General features: G+C 33.6%; 5 protein-coding genes across 8 annotated transcripts in view; 4 read left to right on the top strand and 1 right to left on the bottom strand.

Annotated features, from left to right (window-relative positions):
* The first annotated feature begins 28 nt into the window (after positions 1–28).
* Positions 29–8,102, top strand: l(2)k09022 (HEAT repeat containing 1 homolog l(2)k09022). Its single transcript, XM_065343596.1, has 18 exons — positions 29–265; positions 331–547; positions 626–1,124; positions 1,200–1,513; positions 1,579–1,840; positions 1,905–2,226; positions 2,315–2,532; positions 3,182–3,457; positions 3,528–5,316; positions 5,391–5,530; positions 5,605–5,787; positions 5,873–6,196; positions 6,273–6,448; positions 6,528–6,743; positions 6,827–7,204; positions 7,280–7,550; positions 7,623–7,772; positions 7,848–8,102. The coding sequence occupies exons 1-18, from the start codon at positions 121–123 to the stop codon at positions 8,043–8,045; spliced, it is 6,078 nt and encodes a 2,025-aa protein (XP_065199668.1). The 5' UTR covers positions 29–120; the 3' UTR covers positions 8,046–8,102.
* Positions 8,103–8,442: 340 nt separating this feature from the next.
* LOC135831249 (calcium load-activated calcium channel) lies at positions 8,443–9,746 on the top strand. The gene is made up of 5 exons (XM_065343595.1): positions 8,443–8,618; positions 8,693–8,770; positions 8,851–9,025; positions 9,099–9,243; positions 9,325–9,746. Exons 1-5 carry the CDS (start codon positions 8,558–8,560, stop codon positions 9,421–9,423), a joined length of 558 nt encoding a protein of 185 aa, XP_065199667.1. The 5' UTR covers positions 8,443–8,557; the 3' UTR covers positions 9,424–9,746.
* LOC135831244 (FAD-dependent oxidoreductase domain-containing protein 1-like) lies at positions 9,662–12,225 on the bottom strand. Its single transcript, XM_065343585.1, has 9 exons — positions 11,571–12,225; positions 11,263–11,495; positions 11,077–11,190; positions 10,845–11,001; positions 10,615–10,766; positions 10,405–10,494; positions 10,151–10,301; positions 9,965–10,079; positions 9,662–9,893 (listed from the first exon to the last, which is right to left on the bottom strand). The coding sequence occupies exons 1-9, from the start codon at positions 12,015–12,017 to the stop codon at positions 9,733–9,735; spliced, it is 1,620 nt and encodes a 539-aa protein (XP_065199657.1). The 5' UTR covers positions 12,018–12,225; the 3' UTR covers positions 9,662–9,732.
* A 2,451-nt stretch (positions 12,226–14,676) lies between these two features.
* Eno (enolase) lies at positions 14,677–18,372 on the top strand. Of its 4 annotated transcripts, none has more exons than XM_065343586.1 (9): positions 14,677–14,827; positions 15,946–16,050; positions 16,130–16,315; positions 16,477–16,631; positions 16,713–16,837; positions 16,928–17,165; positions 17,256–17,442; positions 17,523–17,756; positions 17,838–18,372. In XM_065343586.1, the coding sequence occupies exons 1-9, from the start codon at positions 14,795–14,797 to the stop codon at positions 17,961–17,963; spliced, it is 1,389 nt and encodes a 462-aa protein (XP_065199658.1). In that variant the 5' UTR covers positions 14,677–14,794; the 3' UTR covers positions 17,964–18,372. The 4 variants fall into 4 exon arrangements, with proteins under 4 accessions (XP_065199658.1, XP_065199661.1, XP_065199660.1 ...); XM_065343589.1 differs by lacking the exon at positions 14,677–14,827 and adding an exon at positions 15,334–15,526; XM_065343588.1 differs by lacking the exon at positions 14,677–14,827 and adding an exon at positions 15,591–15,749.
* A 1,827-nt stretch (positions 18,373–20,199) lies between these two features.
* Positions 20,200–22,156, top strand: part of LOC135831248 (protein THEM6-like) — an 87,947-nt gene continuing 85,990 nt past the window's right edge. The window contains exon 1 of the mRNA XM_065343594.1: positions 20,200–21,561. Within this exon, the coding sequence (XP_065199666.1) occupies positions 20,679–21,332 (654 nt within the window). The 5' untranslated portion in view covers positions 20,200–20,678 and the 3' untranslated portion in view covers positions 21,333–21,561. The remainder of the gene's footprint in view (positions 21,562–22,156) is intronic.

Raw genomic sequence — 22,156 nt, 5'->3', positions numbered from 1 at the left:
TCTTGCTTGTTTATTGTGATAAGATTTTACTGCACGTGTTCATTTCAAAATTCGAAATTTTCAATTTATTGAAGTCACTTCTTTCTAATTTCTCTGTAAATGTGAATATTATCTTCTAAAATGGCGACATCTTTGGCAGAACAGTTGGAAAAACTGAAGGTGCCTCACACCAAACTTATAATACCGACAAAAAAGACAAAACCATCGATATTATTTCACCCGAGTGAAGCCGCTTCCATCGATCGCTCTACGTTTTATGAAATCGGTTAGTATTTGATATTCTATCGAGATATTCCTTCGAGTATTTCACTAATGAGTTGTTGATCACAGGAATAAATGGCTTGAACGAGTTGATTGAGAAAAGTAAGCAATTCGAAGAGTTCAAGGATTCTTTATTCGATGAAACTTCCAAAAATTTTGAACGTGCTATTGAAACTAGCGAAGTTAATGAGAAATTGAATGCTATTATAAAGAAGTTTCTGTACACTCTTTCACCTTACATGCTTCTGAAACCGTCTATGAAAGTTCTGGAATGGTTAATTACCAGGTAATGCGTGTTATTAGCATCTTCGCATGTCATTTTACTCGATTTAGTATACTAATTGAAAAATTGAAATTTGTGTAGATTTCATATTCATCTATTCAACGTCGACGACGTGATCTGCGCCACTTTACCGTACCATGGGACTAATGTATTTGCTCGAATAATTCAAATATTCGATTTGAAAAGCTCTGCGAACAAGAAATGGGAATGGTTACATCCGTTTCAAAAGAAAGGATTTCATTTATCCAAACCTGTCTTAATTAATCACTGTGCTTCCGACGTAGCTTTTTTAAAAATGATTTGCGAAGTTACTACCGAAGCTGTAGAGTTTTACGGATCGAACGCCTACCGACTTTCAACTCATTTTGCCTTCTTCAGCACTACAGTCGTGGGCGCTATTCAACATATGACCGAAATAACTGAATTGCATCTTACTTACATTTTACCGTCTATATTTCTCGGACTGAGTTCTGATTGCGTTGATTTCACCGCCTCTGTGCTCGTGATAATTGCTTCTATTCTTTCTAAAGCATCTTTCCATGAAAGAATACATCGTAAATTGGTTGAAAAAATTACTAAGGTTGGTATCAACTTTTTCAAAATGTTTTGTTTCGTCTTTTAAACTAATATGATGTGAAACTTTTTCATTTTTCAGATACGTCACTCTTCGTTACAAAGTTCAGTGATCTTACTCCTGAATATATTATACCAATCTCAAGATGAAAATAAATCCAGCATTTCTCCGAGAGCTATTAAAAACATTTTGAAAAATAACGATTGGTTCGTTTCAAGGTTATCGGATTTCATTAGCTCAGGCAGTTATCCAAACGTATTTTATTTACTGCTGGTCAGAGATTCTTTGAAATTTCTTCAAAAACCCGACGCTGATGTAGAAGAAGTTCAAACTTTCATTCGTAATTTATTAAGTAGCTGTCGAGTGGATGATTTATGTTCCGAGAAATTAATCAGGTAATTATCATCGTGGTGAACATTATTCTACAAGTGAGGGATATTTAATCGTATTTTTTGTTTAGATTAATAATCGACGAAGTGAAAAATAATCCAGATGATTGGAGCTGTGAACTGGTTCAGGGCTTGGAACGTCAGTACCCGGTATCATGGGATAATGTGATTTCATTTCTCTTCAAGGAACAGCCTTCCGAATCACTTAGCCGTATTTTGGGTCTTACTTCGGTCGCTTCGCAAATCCAAATGTTTGAAAAATTAAATCATGTCAACTCTACCGTCAGAGTGGAAACTCTGAAATACATTTCTGATAATCCATCGTCTATCGAGGTAATTTATAATGAAAATTTATTCGCTCGAGTTTCTCCATTTTTAACCCATATTTTTTGTGCAGGCTAAATATATTAAAGAAAGCTTAATAGCAAGATGGAACGATGAAGACCCGAGTGTAATTCTTGCTATGTTCTCGTTACCGAAAGAAATGCGTTTTTGTTCTGTTGAAATCATCGATCGATTATTACTGAAATGTTGGCAAGAGTCGGGAGTTGAATGGAATGAGTTACTTCTACGTGTTATTGAAGAATTGAGTACAGAATTCGATCTGAAAACGAGTTCTGCCAAATACACGGTTTTATTATTTCCGTTTTGGATTTCGTCTCCGCAACACGTTCAAAAATCCATTTTGGGCACTAATTTACCTTTTTTCAAATCAATCAGTGAGTTTTTCTTCGTTTTTGACGTATTTTTCTCTATTAATTATTCGATTATGGTAATATTATTCGTATGTCGTATTTTATATTGAAGGTAAAATGAAATCAACTTTTGCGGCTACAATGAAAAAAGCCACCTTACCGTCGGCTGAAGATTTAATGATAGCGTACGAAGAACTTCCAAAGGAAAGTGTGAATCTAGTGACATTTTCGTTGTTTCTTAGCAGCAGTTATGCATCGCCCAAGGAGAAAAATAAATCTAAAATTTTATCTTTCGTAACGGAGGAAGTATTAGGATCCAATTTGCATAAAGTACGAACTTTTTGATTTAGAGTTTTGAAATACAGTGGCGTCGCGATAAGTGAAAATTCAAGGGAAGAAAATTTTTGTTTCACTTATCGAGTTTTTCACATACGAAGGTTTCAGTAGGAGAGTTTTTTTTGATCAATTTTCACTTATCGATGTTCAGATAAAAAAAACGAAAAACATGAATTGAACAATAAAAATTTTCGATTTTCATTGATCATTTTCGAATTTAGTTTGATCAGCTAGTCTTGAAACAGCTCACTGGTCATCTATGCCTTCTTGTTCGACTCATAATCCATTGGAAACAATTTGACTTTAGCAAAACATCGAGGCTCTTTTTCACTTATAGAGGCTGAACGAGTCAGTACCTTTCAGTTAAAGAGGTATTTTCACTTATAGAGGTAAAACGCAGACAACATTTCACTTGTAGAGGTAAAAACGATAATTTTGGGATAAATCCTAGTTTCAGTTAACGAGGTAGCCTTTTTTCACTTATTGAGGTTGATTTACACGTAAAATTGGTCCAAGGTGAAGGGAAGGAGGTTTTTATTTCACTTATTGAGTTTTTTCACATATCGAGGTTTCACTTATCGCGACGCCACTGTAATTGATACGCAGATCGAATATTTATACCCTTTATTTATGATTTTTACAGCTTAAATGGAAGGAGAGTGATGTCTGGGATGACGTTTCAATTGAGAAATATTACGTCAAAACCAAACTGGGCAAATTTCCTCGAGAAGTGATCCATAAATTTTTCGTATCTGTGATCGAAAGTACAACTGTACCGAAACACTTCAATTCCACTGGCTGGTGGGATTTCTCGGACGAATTTTCAACTTTGGTTTCCCATTTATACAAATGTATAAATTCGTGCTTCTCTTTCGACGAAGAAACGAAGTGTAATTCGTTTATTTCTCTGTTTATCGAGGTAGTTATCGTATTATTTCATTTTTTCGCATTATTCGTCAGTATTTTTAATTTAAAAATATTATTTTCAGAAACACTTCAAAACTCTCGCCAATAAGATCACTTTTCTATGCAATATATGCATACAACATAAAGCTGATCCATCGGTTCAAAGATGTACGTTTAGAATGATCAATCTGCTATTGAAAAATACGGACGAAAGTTACTCCTGGGCAACGAGTATGAAATCGGATAATATTCTGGTACCTTGCGTATTGATATTTTTATACTCAGAAGACTCGAATCTTCGTGCCCACGTTATGGAGACTGTAGAAATCATCGCTACATCGTTGAGTTCTGCTTTGGCTACGGATCTTACGTACTTAAATCTACTCAAGTACATTTTGCAGTACAAAAGTGAGATTATATTGGATAAAGAACAGTTGCTCTCGACCATGTATGCTTTTCTGGCCCAAGATAAAGATATCCAGTCTCTGCTTCCGGTATCTGTGCGATGTTTCACGAAACAAATTCTCGAAAACATTATCAACTATATCACAGATCCAGCAACACCGCTATCTGTTTCGGCATCTTTGATTGTTACCCTGGAGTACATAAAAGATACCAGTTCGATTGAAAAATTAGTCAAATACGCCGACGGTATCGTTAGAAATGGCGATTCGCATGACAAAGATGCCAGTTTCATTATCCAAAACGTAATTGATAAATTACACGCTGATAACATGGAAGTGTACAAAATCTCCTGTATTCGGGATTTCATCGTTTATTGTTTGAAAAATGGATCAAAAATCAAAATCCAAACGACACGTGGAACGAGTTGCGCGAATGCTTCGCTTTTACGTAAACTAGCCGTCGACATATTCGATCAAATTGATGGAGATTTGAAAAAAATCGTATTGAATTCGATTCTGAAGATTTGTTCCGAAGGCGATGACATCGATTTAATCTCAGCTGCTAATAGTTTCGTGAAAAAGATCACGTTGGATTGCGATTTATTAATTTCATACTTAGAAACAATGATAAATGCCACCAAGGAGAAAAGAAGATCGAACGAATTGACCACGGGTATTTTAGAAACCACCGAATGGAAATGTGGAGTAGCGCTCATGGAACTGATTCAGAATAAGAAGAAGATCTACAACTGTCATTCGATTTTACCAGTGTTATTCGACGTGCTTCAGAAATGCTGCGAAATAGATGACGAAGTAGCCGTCGAATACGCCAAGCAAGTTTGCCTCTCTTGTGCTCTGAATTGCTCGCAGAAATTAATCGCTGAAAAACGCGCAGATATCGAGAAATTATTTAATGTCGAATTGATCGTCAGTTGCATTCGAATGTCACCTAATCCTCAAACTCATCATCACGCTTTACTTTTGCTCGCTCATTGCGCTACTTTCGCTCCTAATCGCGTGCTTCATAATATAATGGCTATTTTCACCTTTATGGGATCTTCAATTTTGCGACAAGATGACGCGTTCAGTTTTCAAATCATTTCCAATATTTTGGAAACAATCGTACCGCTTTTGGTTAAAAATAATCAGAATGATTCGAACGCCTTAACCAGCGCATCGATTACGTCTGTTTTGAGAGTATTTGCTTCGAGTATACCGGATATTCCAGAGCATAGACGGATACCATTGCTGTTGAAATTGATGAAAATTCTTTGCGACGGAGATTATCTGCACGTATTGGTTATTTTGTCGCTCGAATGTAGCGCCAAATGTTCCGTCAGTAATAAAGCTGTCGGTGCGAAATTCATCGAAGTTGTTCAAGAATTATGCCTGCTGTTACCGGTTCGAGTTTTGCTGGCAAGTTTCCAGAAATTAATGGTGCTGATAAATGCTTTGCCTCATAGTTTGGGTAATTTATCTTATTCAAGTATAAATTTGAAAAATAAATACTGTGAAATTAATTTTTCAATTTTTTTGTTACAGATGAGATGAATAATAAAACTACCCCATTCGATAATTTAATAAATTTGAAGAAATATACCAACAAAGAACTCTGCCATTTTAATTACATTATGTTGAATTTTATTTCAACCATTTTATCGAACAGTAAATTCATTAATCAGGTGCGTAGAAAAATCAATGGACATTATGTAATAAAAAACGCTGTTTATTAATGATGTCTTGTATGACTTTTTAGGCAACGTCGATCGAAAAATACGAATTGAAGTTGTTCGAAAATCACTTCAAAGGAATCATCGAGCAGACTTTATTGTACGTGAAATCTGTCACCGAATACAGTTCCAACGCTAAAAATGCTAAAAATGCTTCGGTCAAATATTGGAAAGTCGTTATTTCTCAAGCACTAGAAATATTGAACAAAGTAAATCATTGTAATCCTTAGATGATCCAATTATGACAACTTATGAATGTGAAATTTCAATATCATTTTGTTTTTTTCCCCCTAGACAAACGCTTTGTTGACCAGAGAAACGTTCTTATCGGTCGTTAAAGATTTGCTGAACCATGAATGCTTAACCGTTCGTCGAAAAACGATGGAATCGTTGAATTATCGTTTGCAACAAACCAAAGAAGATGGAACCAAGGAGAGTTTCACCGCCGATGAATTGATTCCGTTGATTCCACTTTTAATGAATGTCGTCGATACGATTTCAAATCAATCGGAAGATGATGCATTCGATTTGAAGCTGAATCAGCAAATAGCTCTCATATCGTTGAAATTAGTTACCAGATTTTGTAACGCGTTCGATCATCCCGATGAATTCAAACAGGTGAGATATTTTTTCTCAACGATGAAATTTTTATAAAAGTGATTAGAAATTATTTTAACATCTTTTCTTATTTCAGGTGTTATCGAAATTGACAGTCGTTATGCACGATAATCCTCGAATGAATGATCATGTTTTATCATGTTTAGTTCTTAGCATCGCTGAACTAATATCATCGTTGAAGATACACGCTGTCGAATCTTTACCCAAATTTATGCCTGCATTTTTACATATATTTAAAAAATTCAAAGACGAGTAAGGAAATATTTCTGTTTTGAAATTTTTCATTACTTCTATGATATTAATTAATATTTCATTTAATCAACTTTTTCAGGGAACTGGCTCAAAACGACGTGATACTATTAAGTGTAATCACAGCGCTGCAAAAAATCATCGAAATTATACCCAATTTTCTGAGTCCTTACTTGGAAACAATATTATTCGAGGTGTGTCGTTTAACCGAGAAACTAGCTAGAGCCGAAGCATCCAAACAGAAAAATAACGAAGATGTTAAACTATCCAATACAGCTCATAAATTGAAATCAATCAGGTACCTATTACCTACCTACCTACCTAATTCATTATCAATCATTTTTTTTTCTTCAACCGATTTCCTAATTTGATTTTTTTCAGGCAAAAAATATCTTCAGAAATACCTTCTCGAGTTTTGCTCCCAGCTACTTCTTCGTGCTTTACGAAATTCTGCAATGAGTCAAATTACACAGCTATCGAGTATTTAATGAACATTTTGGCGGAGAGTTTTCCCACCAATGGTCAATTTTCTGTCGATCTGATTACCTTATTCACGACTGTGCTCGATTTTCGTTGCACTTCCGAAGTATCTGAAGAAATTGTCAATCAAGTGGAAGATTACGTGATAGATTCTTTATGCAAAATTGTATTGAAATGTTCCGAATCAACTTTCCGTCCGTTTTATTACAAATTGTTCGAATGGGGAATTATCCCTTCGAAGGATGTTTCTAAAAAGAAGAGAGTTATTACTTATTACAAGTGGGTACTTTGTGATCATCTACGAGATTATTTCGGTGGAGTTTTAAATTAATCGAAAATTTCTTCATTTTTTAGAATCCTGAGCCAAGTATCGGAAAAATTGAAAAGTATCTTTGTATTATTTGCTTCAAATTTCATTCGAAATGCTGCCGAATTATTGGATAAAAATAACATCAGCAAATGTGGAGGCGACGAAGATAATTTATATTTTCCAAATGATGTTGAAAAAACGTTGTTGTTAGTCGATTCAATTTTGATCACGTTGCGTAATATATTCAAATACGATACCATCAAATTTCTCTCGAAGGAAAGATTCAATTTATTGATCACACCGTTGGTAGATCAGGTAAGGATTTCGAAGTTTATTTTAAAGAGATTACAAAAAGTGGTGATTTAATTTTTCATTTTCATTTCATAGATTGAAAATGTAATCGGCGATTACGAGAAAAGAAGCGAAGAAATTATTGTTCCTTGTTTATCACATTTTGCCTCAGCTACCACCGATGATTTTCTATGGAAGCAGTTCAATTATTCTATTTTGCTTAAAACAAGACACGTTTCTCCGGAAGTAAGTATTCATTTTTTTTTTATCTTGAAGTAAAACTAAAGATACAAGAATTTGACATTTGAAATTATTTTTCAGGTAAGGCTGACTGGTCTCGAAACTGTTTGTATGTTCGCTACTCAACTTGGAGATAATTTCTTACCATTTTTACCGGAAACAGTTCAGTTTTTGATGGAATTATTGGAAGATGAAAATGAAATTGTTGAAAAAAGGACACACAAGGCGATTCAAAAACTTGAACAAGTTTTAAACGAACCGATACAGAAATATTTTTAGTTTCTGATTTTTGTTAATTTTATTGACTTTTAATAAACTGAGTTTTCGTTTTGTAAATTCATTTTCATTTTGAGAATCAATTCAAATTTATGTTGTGACAACAACTTGTGAGACTGAGAACCGATTTTCAAATAATTGAAAACGACGATTTTTCTTTTCAGCGTTTGAAAAAGAAAAAAAAAGCATTATCAATAGATTTCCTGTATCTTGTTCAGGGATAGGAAAGAAATTAGACCGAATTGATTATTTTTATTCCAACTAAAGAATTTTGAAATTTTTGAAATTGAATTTTCTAATTTTCATTTTCTAGTTTAATTATTTTTTATCATCGAAAACGCTCGGTTAAATTCGGCTAACTTCGTTGCCCAAATCTGGTGAAAATAGCATGTTGGCTTTTCTCACAAGATTTCGTAAATCCATGATAAAAAAGTGATAAAATCAAACACCAAACCAAATTTGGATTTAATTGTAATTGTTCTTTAAAATTCTGTAATTAATTGTGAATATTCAAGATGTGGGCCGATACAATTTTGATTGTAGCTATCTCAGTTTGTACAGCTTTACTGGGAGAAGGTAATTTGTGTTTCATTCATTCAAATTCATGTCAAACACCGGCCTATACTCATGTTCATCCTCTTGTGTTTAAGGATTAATTTGGTTGCTGGTCTACAGAACAGAAAAATATCAAAAATTGAAAGTAGAAGTCGAAAAAGGAAGCAAGAAACGTACGTAAAGTTTTCAACGACTTTTGAAGATATCTCATGTATGTACCTAAACTAAAAGTTCTCATTTCTGTTGTTTTCAGTGGAGAAAAGAAAAGAAGTATTGAGTGATTCTTTGGATAAACAGCAAAAGAAGAAAATCGAAAGGGAAGAAGAAAGGTTGAAAAACAATAACCGGGATATGTCGCTTGTGAAAATGAAATCAATGTTAGCCATTGGTTTTGTGTTCACTGCATTGTTGGGCATGTTCAATAGCATGTAAGTTTCATTTTCTAAACTGAAATATGAATCATTGTACGAGTTGTTATGTAAATGACCATTTTGTTGCCAGATTTGATGGGAGAGTTGTCGCGTATTTACCTTTTCATCCTATCTCATTGGTACAAAATCTTACTCATAGGAACCTACCCGGAGAAAATTACACCGAATGTTCATTCATTTTCTTATATATTTTATGCACCATGTCCATTCGTCAAGTGAGTAAAACGATTCTCGCGATTTTATTTGGGTTTTGTTCTTATTACTTAATTCGTCAATTGATTTTCTCCTGTGGACAGAATATTCAAAAATTATTGGGATTTGCCCCATCCAGAGCTGTAGCCAAACAAGGAGCTAGTATTTTTGGACCATCCGTAGCTGGACAGCAATTCAAATAAAGTATTCGAGTATGATTCGATAAAAAGGAGAACAAATAAAGTATTCGTATTTTAATGGGATAAAACACCGAATAGTCTTACTTTTGAAACATTTTTTCATTATTTTCAATGTGTAGTAGATAAAGGTATATAGTAATTTGAAAACTTCCTTTTATTGGTTTTAAAACAGAGTTTATTTGTAATCATGAAGTCTGTGATAATTTATCGTAATTTACTTATAGTAGTAAAATAAAATGCATTATTGTTTGAAAATTAATTTATTTTTCATCTCTGGTAACAAAATTAATCGATAATAAAACTGGTTTTTGTCTAGTTTAACCGAATTCCTTCGTGTAACTGAATTCCTTCTTGTAATGCGTAATCCAGTAATATCCTTTTATACGATAAATTATACAAATCTGCAGTAACAAAACAATCATCGAACAATAATTCGTGCAAAGCTTTTCCTAATACTGGTGAAAATTGAAACTCTAAAACAGAATATTCGATTATTGTATAATATTGGTACTAGGATAAGTATCTCATTAAGGAGAATATTTACCATTTTCACCGAAACCAGCGACTACAAAAATATTAGGGTAAGCTGGTATTCTGCCTATAATACCACTTTCGTCGTACGTGTTATGATCGATGTAGTACGCGTAACCAGAAATGAGCTAAAACAAAGTATTATTAACGTTTTTTCAAACTTTTCGCAGAATTTAAACCAATGATAGATTCTATTTACCCGTAGCTGTTCGAGAGCAGGAATTCGATTAGCTAATAGAGGCCAAATGCGTTTGTAAAAAAAGTCATAATCAACATCTAAATTATCGGTGGAAGGTTCTTCTTCTGGAATAGGGGCCATTCCACAAACGTAATCGTGAACTCCAGTTCGACTAAATTGGTTGGATAAAAATGAACATATTTACGATTGAAAAATTACATATATAAAAGTAGATACATCGATAGCAATACATCATTCAGAAAGTATAAACTTACTGTACGAAGAGACCGCTAGGATCAACTACTAGTGGAGAACTCAATTCCATTCCTCCTTCTGGAGCTTCGAAATTGAAAATATACCTTTTCCTGAAATTAAAGTAACAGTTAGGTATAAATATTATGCATGAAAATAAATATATTGATCATGAATCTCCAATAAGTTAACGAAGTCAACAGTCAATGGATATTCATTTTTTGAAAACTGACCTGCGTTCGACCGGAATCTCCATTCCAAATAACCCAGGGTTTTTCTTATCTAAATGCAAAAGTTCTTTTGTAAACCTATGAGTGTCTGGTCCTGTGGCTAAAATGCAGTGTCCGAAAGCGATTTTTTTGTAAGATCCATCGGGAAGTTTGAGCTGAAAAGGGAAATAGCACGAAATTAATTCGGATGTAAATTAAAATACAATTTGGGAAAAATATCTGAAAAAATGTACAATTATATGATTGGTCTGCCTATAGGACATAGGTTCAAATCCTTTAAAATCGATCTCTTGACCGTGAGCAAATTCTACTGGTTCAGCTTCCAAGAATATCGTTCCACGTTTGATAGCTGCTTGTCTCATAGTCATTAAATACATATAAGGGTCGATCCTACGAAAAATTTCCGTTTTTACAAAAATCCACATTGATATAATTAACCAGAAATCACACAAATAAAATAATCACCATCCTTCGTCTTGAAGACCATGACAACCTAATCGAATATCAGAAGTATTAAGCCATGGAAATCGTTGATTCATTTGAAATGGGGTGAGTAATTCATTGTTAATGTTCAATGACCTAAGATACGAAACATTTTAACATCAGTGTCAGGTATTTTTCTTCTCGACGTATTTTGTATAATTTTCTTACGTTTGTAGTAGATTATTTTCTTTCATCATTTCTTCACTTTCTGGTTTAGCTAGAGTAAGAAAACCAAATGGTTTGTAAGGAACAGAAGGAAACGTTTCGTCGCGCAATCTAATAGTTTCATCCAAATTGCGAAAAAAATCAGCAGAAATTCTAGCCATGTCTATATTTTCTTTCAACGAGAACTGCTGTCGAATATTTCCCGTTGCAGCTAGGGCAGCTGTGATTTGTTCAGGCTGAAACATTTCAAGTTTAATTTCAGCAGTCTACATCGAACGTACAAACGTAGAAATATGTCAGTTTCAACATACCTTTTTAATATTGATAATATTATTAATATCCAAATTTTTGTCAATAACTAAGATACTCTGATTCTCTCGATATCTTTCTCTCAACCAGTATGCAATAGAAGTACCAATATATCCGCTTCCAATGACAATAATATCGAAATTTTTCGGAAGAACTTCTCTAAGAAATCGTTTCTCCGGAGCAGGATTTCTAATGAAGTCTATGTAGTGGTCTATTTCCAATTTCCATACCTCCAAAACTCTCTTCAAAGTTAATTCCTCCTGATCGGGAATTTGAATTTTTGGCTCCGGAAACTCAAATTTTGTAGGAGGTATTCTACGGAGCACATCATCATACTCGGTGCTAATAGAAAATGTACGTCTGATATTTGTAAGATTACAGTGATTTATTCTGAAATATTTCCTCAGCATTCCAATTCGTCGGCCTGGGAATAGGATTGTTGAATGCATCGTTGTAAAAGCAAAAGATCAGCAGAACGTCGTTCAATTTACGATACAGCAGAGTCGAACAGAAAAATTTTACTTGTGGGTGTTCACATGATGAAACTTTCGTAAAACACAAAATGACTGCAAATGCAAAGTAAAAGCTCAACTCACTTTTATCAAAAAGTTCATGTGTTCAAGATCCCTTCTCGCGTCTCACCTTGTTTGTTATCACTTGCAAAATAAAAACATGTGATAAGAAAACCCGGTTCCGGGCGTATTTTGACATCGCACGCACGATGTGACACTCCGTTCATTAGGAGTGGAAATTCCGATTCTTTTTCGCTCGTATCTATTATCAGTATGTATTATCAGTTTTCTGGACTTGAAAAAAATTTTCTATCGACTATGAATGAGTTACACCTGTCTAGCGTTGTCGAATATCCGGATACTCGGAAATTCGGATTTCTGCAAAATCATCATCCGGATATCCGGATGCATCCGGATTGTCGCCATCATTCCGAGTTTTCTCTTGCGATGAAGTGATAAGCGATTTTTAAATTTTGAAAAAATTCATTCTGTGGATTTTTCACAACCTTATCTTTTGTATTTGGCATATCCGAGTGCAATCCGGGTATCCGGATACACTTCGGATCCGGATTAATAATTCGTTTGTATCCGGATGCATCCGGATATTCGACATCGCTACACCTGTCAATCATTAAAAAAATGAAAATGTACATGGAATAATTAATCATTTTCAATTCTGAACTATGCAGAAGTAGTTTATTGTATATCAGACATTGAGGAAGTAAATTCCATGATGTTTTGTTGCTTTGTAGTTTGTTAATTAAATAAATTTCGCCGATGAACTCTGTTCCAGTGCTACGAATGCTGCTCTACGTAATGCATGCATATCATAATAATTGTGTATTCTCATCTGATTTTTCAATTGTTGACCAGCAATCATTGATTTACACAATATTAAATTACATTTTGCTCGTAGAATGGTTGTAATTATCTATCATTTTGGCGTTGGCAATGTTGGCATATAAATATGAATATCTGTCATGTGGTATTGAGGGAATCGCGAAAATAATACAGCCATTTTACGAGCAAAATATAAAACAATAAATGTTTAATGAATTATTACATTGTTAGCGATGTGTGATCAACTGATTATAGAACAAACGTGATTTCGATTTGAAATTTGAATGGGTTGATTGTTGCGAAGGCGAAGAGCAAAGATGCTACATCACATCATAGCGTTACTGTTTAGTGTTTTCACATTTTAATAATTATGTAGTTCACGATCTCGAACTTAATAAATAAATGTCAATGACAACATGAAAGAAATTTGAGGTAAATGAGAATAAAAAGACGTGAATTAAAAGTGTATATTAATATTTAATTCATAATTCGGCATCGCCGTGCTTATTCCGTGTTGATGGTAAAATTTTTTCAAGTCCAGCATTCCAGCAAAACAACAGAAAGTAGATAAGGCGAATCGGTCCTCTGAACGACGCATCTGATTGGTCGAGTGTCACATCGTGCGTGCGATGTCAAAATACGCCGGTTCCGGCGGGTATGAATTTCAAAAAATAAAATAAAACAATCATGAATTTTCCAAATAATTTCGTTCAATTTGTTCTATTATCTATGTATGTATTTTGTTCAAGGTAAAGGACGATAAAATTGAAAGTATAGGTAAGTCAAGAAGTATACATTTCCCTAGGGTAGTCCTCCACAAAATTTGTAGCATGCCCAATCGCAACACTATGGGTTCCGCAATGGTCCTAAGATTTCAAAATTTCGATTTGTGGCCAATTCCACCCCTTCCCTCTAAATGAAAACATGTGCTGAAATTTTTGAAACGGTAAAAAAGCGATTCCCAAAGCGTAATAGCGTCTAAAAGTCATAGGGCCCATTGGGTATAGGTACAATTTCTGAGCCGGAGCCTAAAATTTTCAAAAATTGCCCAAATACGATTGACCAGCTACAATTTTAGAAATCGTGATTTGGACGCAATTTCCAATCTGAATCTGCGCATCCAAAAAGGTAGGTATTTTTTGCGCTCAAAATGATCGAAAAATGTGATTGGTCAGCTACAAATCGGGAAATCATATTTCCAAGTAAAAATCAAGTTTTGTGGGGTTTGGACGCGATTTTGTCTATGCGCATTCGAGAGGGTATTTTTTGGGCACCAAATTATCACCATTTTTGAGCCTTTTTTCGAAAATGTATGACCCAAAAATACCCTATGGGCCCTATGATTTTTTGACGTCGGATATATCCTGTGAATGACTACCTATTTTACTATTTTAGGCACTTTTTTCATTTTATATTGGCTGAATAGGTCAAAAATCGAAATTTTGAGATCTCGAATCTCTGTGAGATCCGTAGTTTTGCGATTGGGCGGGCAGCTATAAATTTTATTATGAACTACCCTAGGCGTTCCCTATACTTTTGAAAAAAAAAATCAAGTCAAATTGGTAACTGCACTTTCGTGGGGTTCTCTTCAGAGACCTTATGAATGAGTTATGAGCTATTCAATTGGTAGGATTACGAGTATTTAAACTGAACTTACTGATCTATTAAATTTTATTGATATTCTCTAATGAAGCAAAGTAGCTAAAGATAAAAAGTTTATTAATTTATTTGAATTTAGTTCAAATCGATCTGAAAGTATTTCAGTTTTAATGTGAACCGTGTCAGTGAAACATGGTCACAATCAAAATCGATCAAAAATAGGTTTACATCATACATGACGAGTATAAAATAAAGTTGAAATCCATTTTTCAAAAATGATACATTTGAACTTTTTCTTCTCTTCCTTGGTAAGCATATTTTTCACAATTCATATTCAAATTATTCATAATTTATTATTTTTTGAATGCTTATTGCTAGAGACAGAGAGTCTGAGAGAAATGAAGGTGAGGGAGAAAGTGAATAGCGAGCACGATTCCACGATGTAATTTTCAGTTTTGATTTTGATTCATTTCATGAAAATCATGAACCATGACCATGATTTTTATGTTCTTCCTCTTCCTTTATCATCATTCTCATCAATGGACCGATTTATTCATTCACTTTGTGCTCAAATGCTTTAATTTGGGTTTAAATTAAAATTTAAAATACAATTCAATTGATTTCAATTTTAATTATAATTAAATTAATTAGTATTTTATTTAGGATAAAAAAAACGAAAAAAAACTGTAGGTACTTTTCGAACACCTTGTCCTATAAAAATAGTTCTTAAACCGACCACCAGATAGCAGGTTCACGAAAAATTTTATCAATAAAAAAATTTTTCACCGCTTGCTGATTACGAGAATTTCCCATTTTCACGTTTTCTAATGATGAAATTATTGTCAATGTGCATCGAAGCATGATCTTTTCTTTCTTCATTTAATTGAAAGTGAAACTGTATTGTTAGCTTACTGAACGTAAAAGTTTTGCAATTGTATCTCGTGTCATCAGTCAACAAAATTTTGGCTTTACATTTCAAGTTCAAATCAATTTTGAATCCGGTTAAGGTAAGATCTTTACAGATGTTATTTGAAGGACAACTGAAATTGAATGCAGTGTCTCTTGTAACCTTATTATTCTAGTACCATATTTCATATATTGGTATAAGTACGTCTTATCTCTCAAGTTCAAGGAGAAAAAGGGTATATTACAGTAATTCTGATATAAAATTTCATTTATCGTTAGTTTTAATATACTTGTTCGGTGGTCGAGTTCAAGTGTAATTTTCAGGTAATCAATTTTGAATTTAATCTACTCGAAATGACTTTTAAATTAATAGTTGTATAAAATTATCGAAGTCTTATATAATTATGCGTAAAGTAAGAATATTTCCTCGTCGGATTAAATATTACTCGATTATCTATGATCTAATCTAGTATTTTATTGCACTATGTAACTCGAGTTTTCATTTCATTTCATTTTGCAGGTTTATTCTTCTATTATCAGCCGAGCCTTTTCAACCGATAACATGCCGATCTCAAAGATAATCGCTCGTCAAATTTTTGACTCCAGGGGAAACCCAACCGTTGAAGTACGTCGTCTTTTATATCGATTAAATAAATACACTCGTAAGTTATACATGTATAATTTTGGTAAATTTTCATCTATAGGTCGATCTGTATACCGATTTCGCTGGTACGAACTATTTCCGTGCCGCAGTTCCTTCGGGTGCCAGTACTGGAGTTCATGAAGCGTTGGAATTACGTGATAAAGTGAAAACCGAATATATGGGAAAGGGCGTGAAAACGGCTGTCGCCAATATCAACGATAAGCTTGGACCCGCTCTGATTAAAAAAGTTAGTTATCAAATCGCTTATACTAATCGTTCAGCTTGAAGAGCTCAATTCGATTCACCGTTTTTAATTTCGAAATAATACGGATTTTCGCATGATAGGCTATATTACTATTGGTAAAGTATTTCAACACTGGTTATAAACTTTATGTTATTTATTTGTAGGGTTTCGAAGTTACTGAACAAAGAGCCATCGATGAATTCTTGATCGCTCAAGACGGTACTGATAATAAAGGCAAATACGGAGCTAACGCCATTTTGGGTATCTCCTTGGCTGTTGCCAAAGCCGGCGCAGCTAAAAAAGGCATTCCTTTGTATAAGTGAGTCGATACTTGTAGTCTCAAGTCGAAGTAATCATTTTTACGTTTTTGAATTACTCGACTAATTTTTCCTGGTTTCAGATATATCGCCGAATTATCTGGAAATGATCAACTAGTCTTACCTGTTCCTTCGTTCAATGTTATCAATGGCGGTTCTCACGCTGGTAATAAATTGGCTATGCAAGAATTCATGATCCTGCCTACCGGTAAAACATTTTTTTTTTTTGTTACAAAAGGTACTCGTAAATCTAGTTTACTGATCGGTTGATCGCTAATCCTTGATTTTTATTTCTTAGGAGCTAAATCATTCACCGAAGCAATGAAAATTGGTTCCGAAGTTTACCACAATTTGAAAAAAGTCATTCAAGATAAATTCGGTCTTGATGCTACCGCTGTAGGAGATGAAGGTGGTTTTGCTCCCAACATCTTGGACAATAAAGAAGGTTTAGTTTTGATCAGAGAAGCTGTCTCTAAGGCTGGATATTGCAACGAAGTCGAAATCGGAATGGATGTTGCTTCTTCGGAATTCTACAAGTGAGTTCGATTAATTTCGACTACACGAGCTTAATAATTTTAAACATCACTTTGAAATTTCGAATAAACGTTTATCTACTTTTTTTTCAGAGATGGATTATACGACTTGGACTTCAAAAATCCCAACTCGAGCAAATCTACGTGGTTAACGCCTCAACAATTGGCTGACGTTTATACCGGTTTCGTTAACGAATTCCCCATTGTTTCAATCGAAGATCCATTCGATCAAGATGATTGGGAAGCATGGTCCGCTTTCACGAAATGCGTCAAAATCCAAGTACGTTGATTTTAATTCGTTTGACAACAATAATATCTGACGTGTGAACGAAATTAACTCTGTGGTTTTATCGTATTTAGATCGTAGCCGATGATTTAACCGTAACGAACCCAAAACGTATCCAAGAAGCTGTCGAAAAGAAAGCTTGCAATTGTTTATTGCTGAAAGTGAATCAAATCGGTTCCGTCACCGAAGCTATCGATGCTCATAATCTAGCCAAAAAGAATGGCTGGGGTACCATGGTATCTCACCGTTCGGGTGAAACCGAAGATTCCTTCATCGCTGATTTAGTGGTTGGATTAGGAACTGGACAGGTACTCGATATTGATTTTTTCATATTAATAAGATAATTTCCGAATGAAATCGTAATTTTCAATATCTGTCTGTTCAATTAGATCAAATCTGGAGCTCCTTGCCGTTCTGAAAGAACCGCTAAATACAATCAGTTGTTACGTATCGAAGAAGAATTAGGCGATGCGGCTAAGTACGCTGGAAAGAACTTCCGAAACCCATCTAAGTGATAAAATACTTCACATTTCCAATACACGTTAAATATAGTAATTTATTTCGCCGCTTCGATCACGCTATCGTGGAATCAAATCGCTTCGACAAGCTTGTATTTTGTATATTTCGAAACTTTTCAGCCTATTAATTCGAAGGCTTTAAAAATAAATACGATTACCATTGCTTTACGCTGAAAATAACCATTCTAAGTATTGTTTTTCCTGTAAGATAGAGTACTGTACGTTTTTATACCAAAAATCAATTTACAATTTTAATTCACGTTCCAATATTATTTTGTAAAATAACAAAATTATCAATAGTAAGGTTAATACGATAATTGTACAATTTTAATTCATTTTGAGAATTTTATGATGAAACATTGAAATTTATAGTATGAAAAAAATATACTTATGAGACAATTTTGAATTCGAGTGTAATTTTTCATCAACTTGATGTTCGACGAGGTCTTTGCTACCTTTAGTGAAAAATAAAGTTGAATAATTGAACAATGGTGAACAATTTTGATTTGAATTTAAATATTTCTTCGTGGAATTCTGACATAGGTAAGGATGTTATACCTGCTTTGCCCTCGTTCTAATTGTAATAATAATTGTAGCATTAAAATACATAATAAGGGAGATATGAATATCAAAATCTTACATTTTCAAGTGGCGAAATACTACTCGAAGTAGATAAGATAGCACGACCTTAATTAAAGTGGGTTTTTTGTTCTTGAGCGAATTAAGCGAATTACTTTGTTTTTATTTTTCGTTATTTTTAAAAAGTTCTCAAGTAGAATGAATGTAACCTTATGTCTATTGTTACTCGATGCAGTGAAATTAAATTGATGAATTTCAGTCATTCGATATAACTAACTCATTCGTTATTTTTAATTAATTATTCGGGGGAAATGCGTCATTGCTACTTTATAAATATGCGTATCAGTTTAGTGTTTTGTTTTTGTCACTCCAAAAATTCTCACTTTCTGACTTTGTTGCAAAAAATTGTCAAAAAGTGTGAAAAGTTTTCAAAATTAGTTCAACTTTTTAAAATTAAAACAACATTTTTTTTGGTAATTTTTCTGCATTGAAATTGTTTCACTCTTTTTTAGTGGTTACTAAAGTTACTACCGGATTGAAACAATACGTTATAGGAAACAATATCGTTTTTTTTATTCAAAGTTGAAGTTTATTTTTGATATTTCTCCAAAACCGAGATTGTCATCAAAACAAAATTTCCAATATTTAGTCAAAGAGGTACTTTTTAGGGTAAAAAATTAAAACTAAAACGTTGTTTGTTTTTTAATTTTCATCACACAAAGTATCAAAAATTTGCCTTCGGCATGACCGGTTTTAACTTTTCTCCAATTAAGTAGGTACGTTTGAACTGCTCTGAAATGGGCAAAGATGAGCTTCAGTATTCACAAACTTGATTGATTTTTATTAAATTTCGTTCAGCATTTTTTTTTTTTTTACAAAAAACTTCTTTCTTGGAAATTTTTTGGCTCTTAATTCACCATGAAAAGTGTGTAACTGGACTCTGGAGATTTTTGTTTTTAAATCGTTCGGAATATGAGTGAATATGTTCGCAGATTTACGAACAGAAATTATTATGATAAGGCAGGAGGGGACGGGGGTAATGCGGGTTGTTATTCAATTTTTGTTTTGTAACGACTTGTTATGTGCCAAGTGACGTCTTTTCATTATTATTATTAAGAATTTCATTTGCTTAAATTTCTCGTTAAGTGTTTAATTTTTTGTGAATTTTGAAATTGAGAAATTTAAGTGGGAATTTTTGTTTTTTTGGGAAAACTTATACCACTTTTGCCACGGATACTTTGTAAGGATTTCTCAAGACTCGCTGAAGTTTCAAGAAATACCTTTAAAAACATTTGTATAAAAATCAGGAATCGTTCGAATAATTTAATTTGAATAAAAAAAGAATTCGTTCAAGGAAATAGGTACTTCTAATCACGTAAACATTTGTGTTCATTTTGATGAAACAAATGCCCTTCTTAAAAATAAAACACGAAAATATTTTTACCAACGTAGAGCGGGTCGTAAGTCCTCAAATTAGTTGGATGTTTTCTAAATTTTTTTCTATTACATTTAATCGTAACAACTTCCGTACAAAAATTACCCATATAATTAAACGCGTAGTAATAATATGTTAATTACATTATTAAGTATACCTACCGAGTTAGAAAAATATGATGAAGTACTTTATTAGGACTTGAGGTAGCCAATTTTTTTTTTACCATTTTTCTGGTATTATCACATATGTCACGAATAGCGTTGCTGGCGTATAGTATAGAGAAGTTGAATCGTATATTTATGTTAGAGTATTCATGGTCATCGAGTGTTTGGTTATTCTGCAGACGAAGAGTGGTTTTATAGTAAGTTTGTCTGACTCGTGCATTAGGATTTATTCATGTTTTGCGATCGCGTTCCATCGGTCTCTTGATTCGTGCTCTATCTTGCGGTATGTCGATAGATCGAAAATCTCAACGATTGTTTTAGATTTTTTTTTTTTAAGTAAACAAAAAAAAATTGATAATAACGACGATGCGATGATATACCTACTCTTAGATATTCGTTGTATGTCGTAAATTGTTGTATCTCGAGCTTCGTTTAATTAATGGTCTCGTGCATTAATAGCTTATTCTTGTTCAGTGTTCGTCCGCAATGAGAATTAATTGAACGTTTTGCGGTATTCGATTTTTACCCATCAAAATGGTAGAATGTAGTACGGTGTCTATTGTAATTACGATATTCATTTTATTAGTGATAGCCTATTGGTTGCTAGAGTTGCACTATTTTTTACGTATAGCCACTTGTTATTTGCATTCGAAAATATTCAAGAAAAGATTGCATATTTTGGATACGTCTACGTACAGCTCGATATGCCTGACGACGGATATAGACATTTTACTATTCCACATGAACAACGCGAGGTATCTCCGAGAAGTGGACTTCGCTCGAGCGGATTTTTACAATCGAACCGATTTATGGAAGAAAATACGCGAAAAAGGCGGCCTGGTTTTCCAAGGCGGTACCAGTATCCGGTATAGACGTTTTATCAGATTATTTAGCCTTTATTACATTACATCAGATATCGTGTACTGGGATCAGAATTCTATCTACATGGAGCACAGATTCATCACCAAAAGGGATAATTTCGTCAGAGCTATCGTCTACTGTAAGCAAAAGGTCGTCAAATGTAACGTCGAAGAAATAATGGCCGAGTTGATGAAAAATCCATCCACCAAACAGCCCAGCGAAACAATACGTAAGAAGCCCGAATGCCCCTCGGAGATTAGATTGTGGATCGAATCCACAAACGTCTCCAGCGAAAAATTACGTCACAATGTTATCCAAGTATCATAATTTTTTCCGTTTTAATTTCGTTCTTTTTTTTTTTTTTTTTTTTTTTTTCTATCACTATTTGACTGGATTAAAGACTGATATTTTAAGAGATAATTTAAATTTGATTTGCCCGAGTTTCTAAAACGTACTTCGCGACAAGACGTAGTGCTCTTTACCTAATTATACATTCGAAAGACGTAAATACCGAATTGTTTTGCTGTGCTTCGCATCTGCGCCGGAACTGAACATGGTGAGTACGATTTTCATTCAAATATACCTATCGATATACGTATTACTATTTAGTTTTAAACTACGTAGGTATATATTTTTGAGGATTTTATTTTTAAGCGAGTTGATTTTATACAATGTTAAAATCTGAACTAAAAAATTTCAAAAATTTCGTCATTACTTTAAGAATGTTGTTGACAAAGATGAGCATGTTCAACTTGGAATTTATCGTCTTTAAATGCACAGCAATCAATGCACGCGGTAAATTGCAGCAAGTTGGTTTTTAATCCTATTTTTAGATGAAATAAATTATGGTAAATAGACTGAATGGTTTTGGTAGCCAGGTTTAGAATTAAGTTTTCTATTTTATCCAAAAGTGACCATCCTGGTCTGAAATAAACTTGTAAAGTAGGTATCCCAAACGATAAATAAAAAATTGAATTGAAAAAGCATGCAAAAATAATCATCATTACCCAAAATTTTAAGAGCTCGAGTGCATTTTTCGAGGTTTGATAAATTTTTATAAATCAAATCTGGGCCAAAAATTAAAAAAAAAAAAAAAATTCAAAATTTCACCAAGTTGACTTGGAAAGCTGAAATTTGGTATGTACCCTATT

Source organism: Planococcus citri, chromosome 1 (assembly GCF_950023065.1).
Source record: "Planococcus citri chromosome 1, ihPlaCitr1.1, whole genome shotgun sequence".
NCBI lineage: Eukaryota > Metazoa > Arthropoda > Insecta > Hemiptera > Pseudococcidae > Planococcus > Planococcus citri.
The sequence above is the reverse complement of the archived record's forward strand: the minus strand, read 5'-3'. Positions and strand labels throughout refer to the sequence as shown.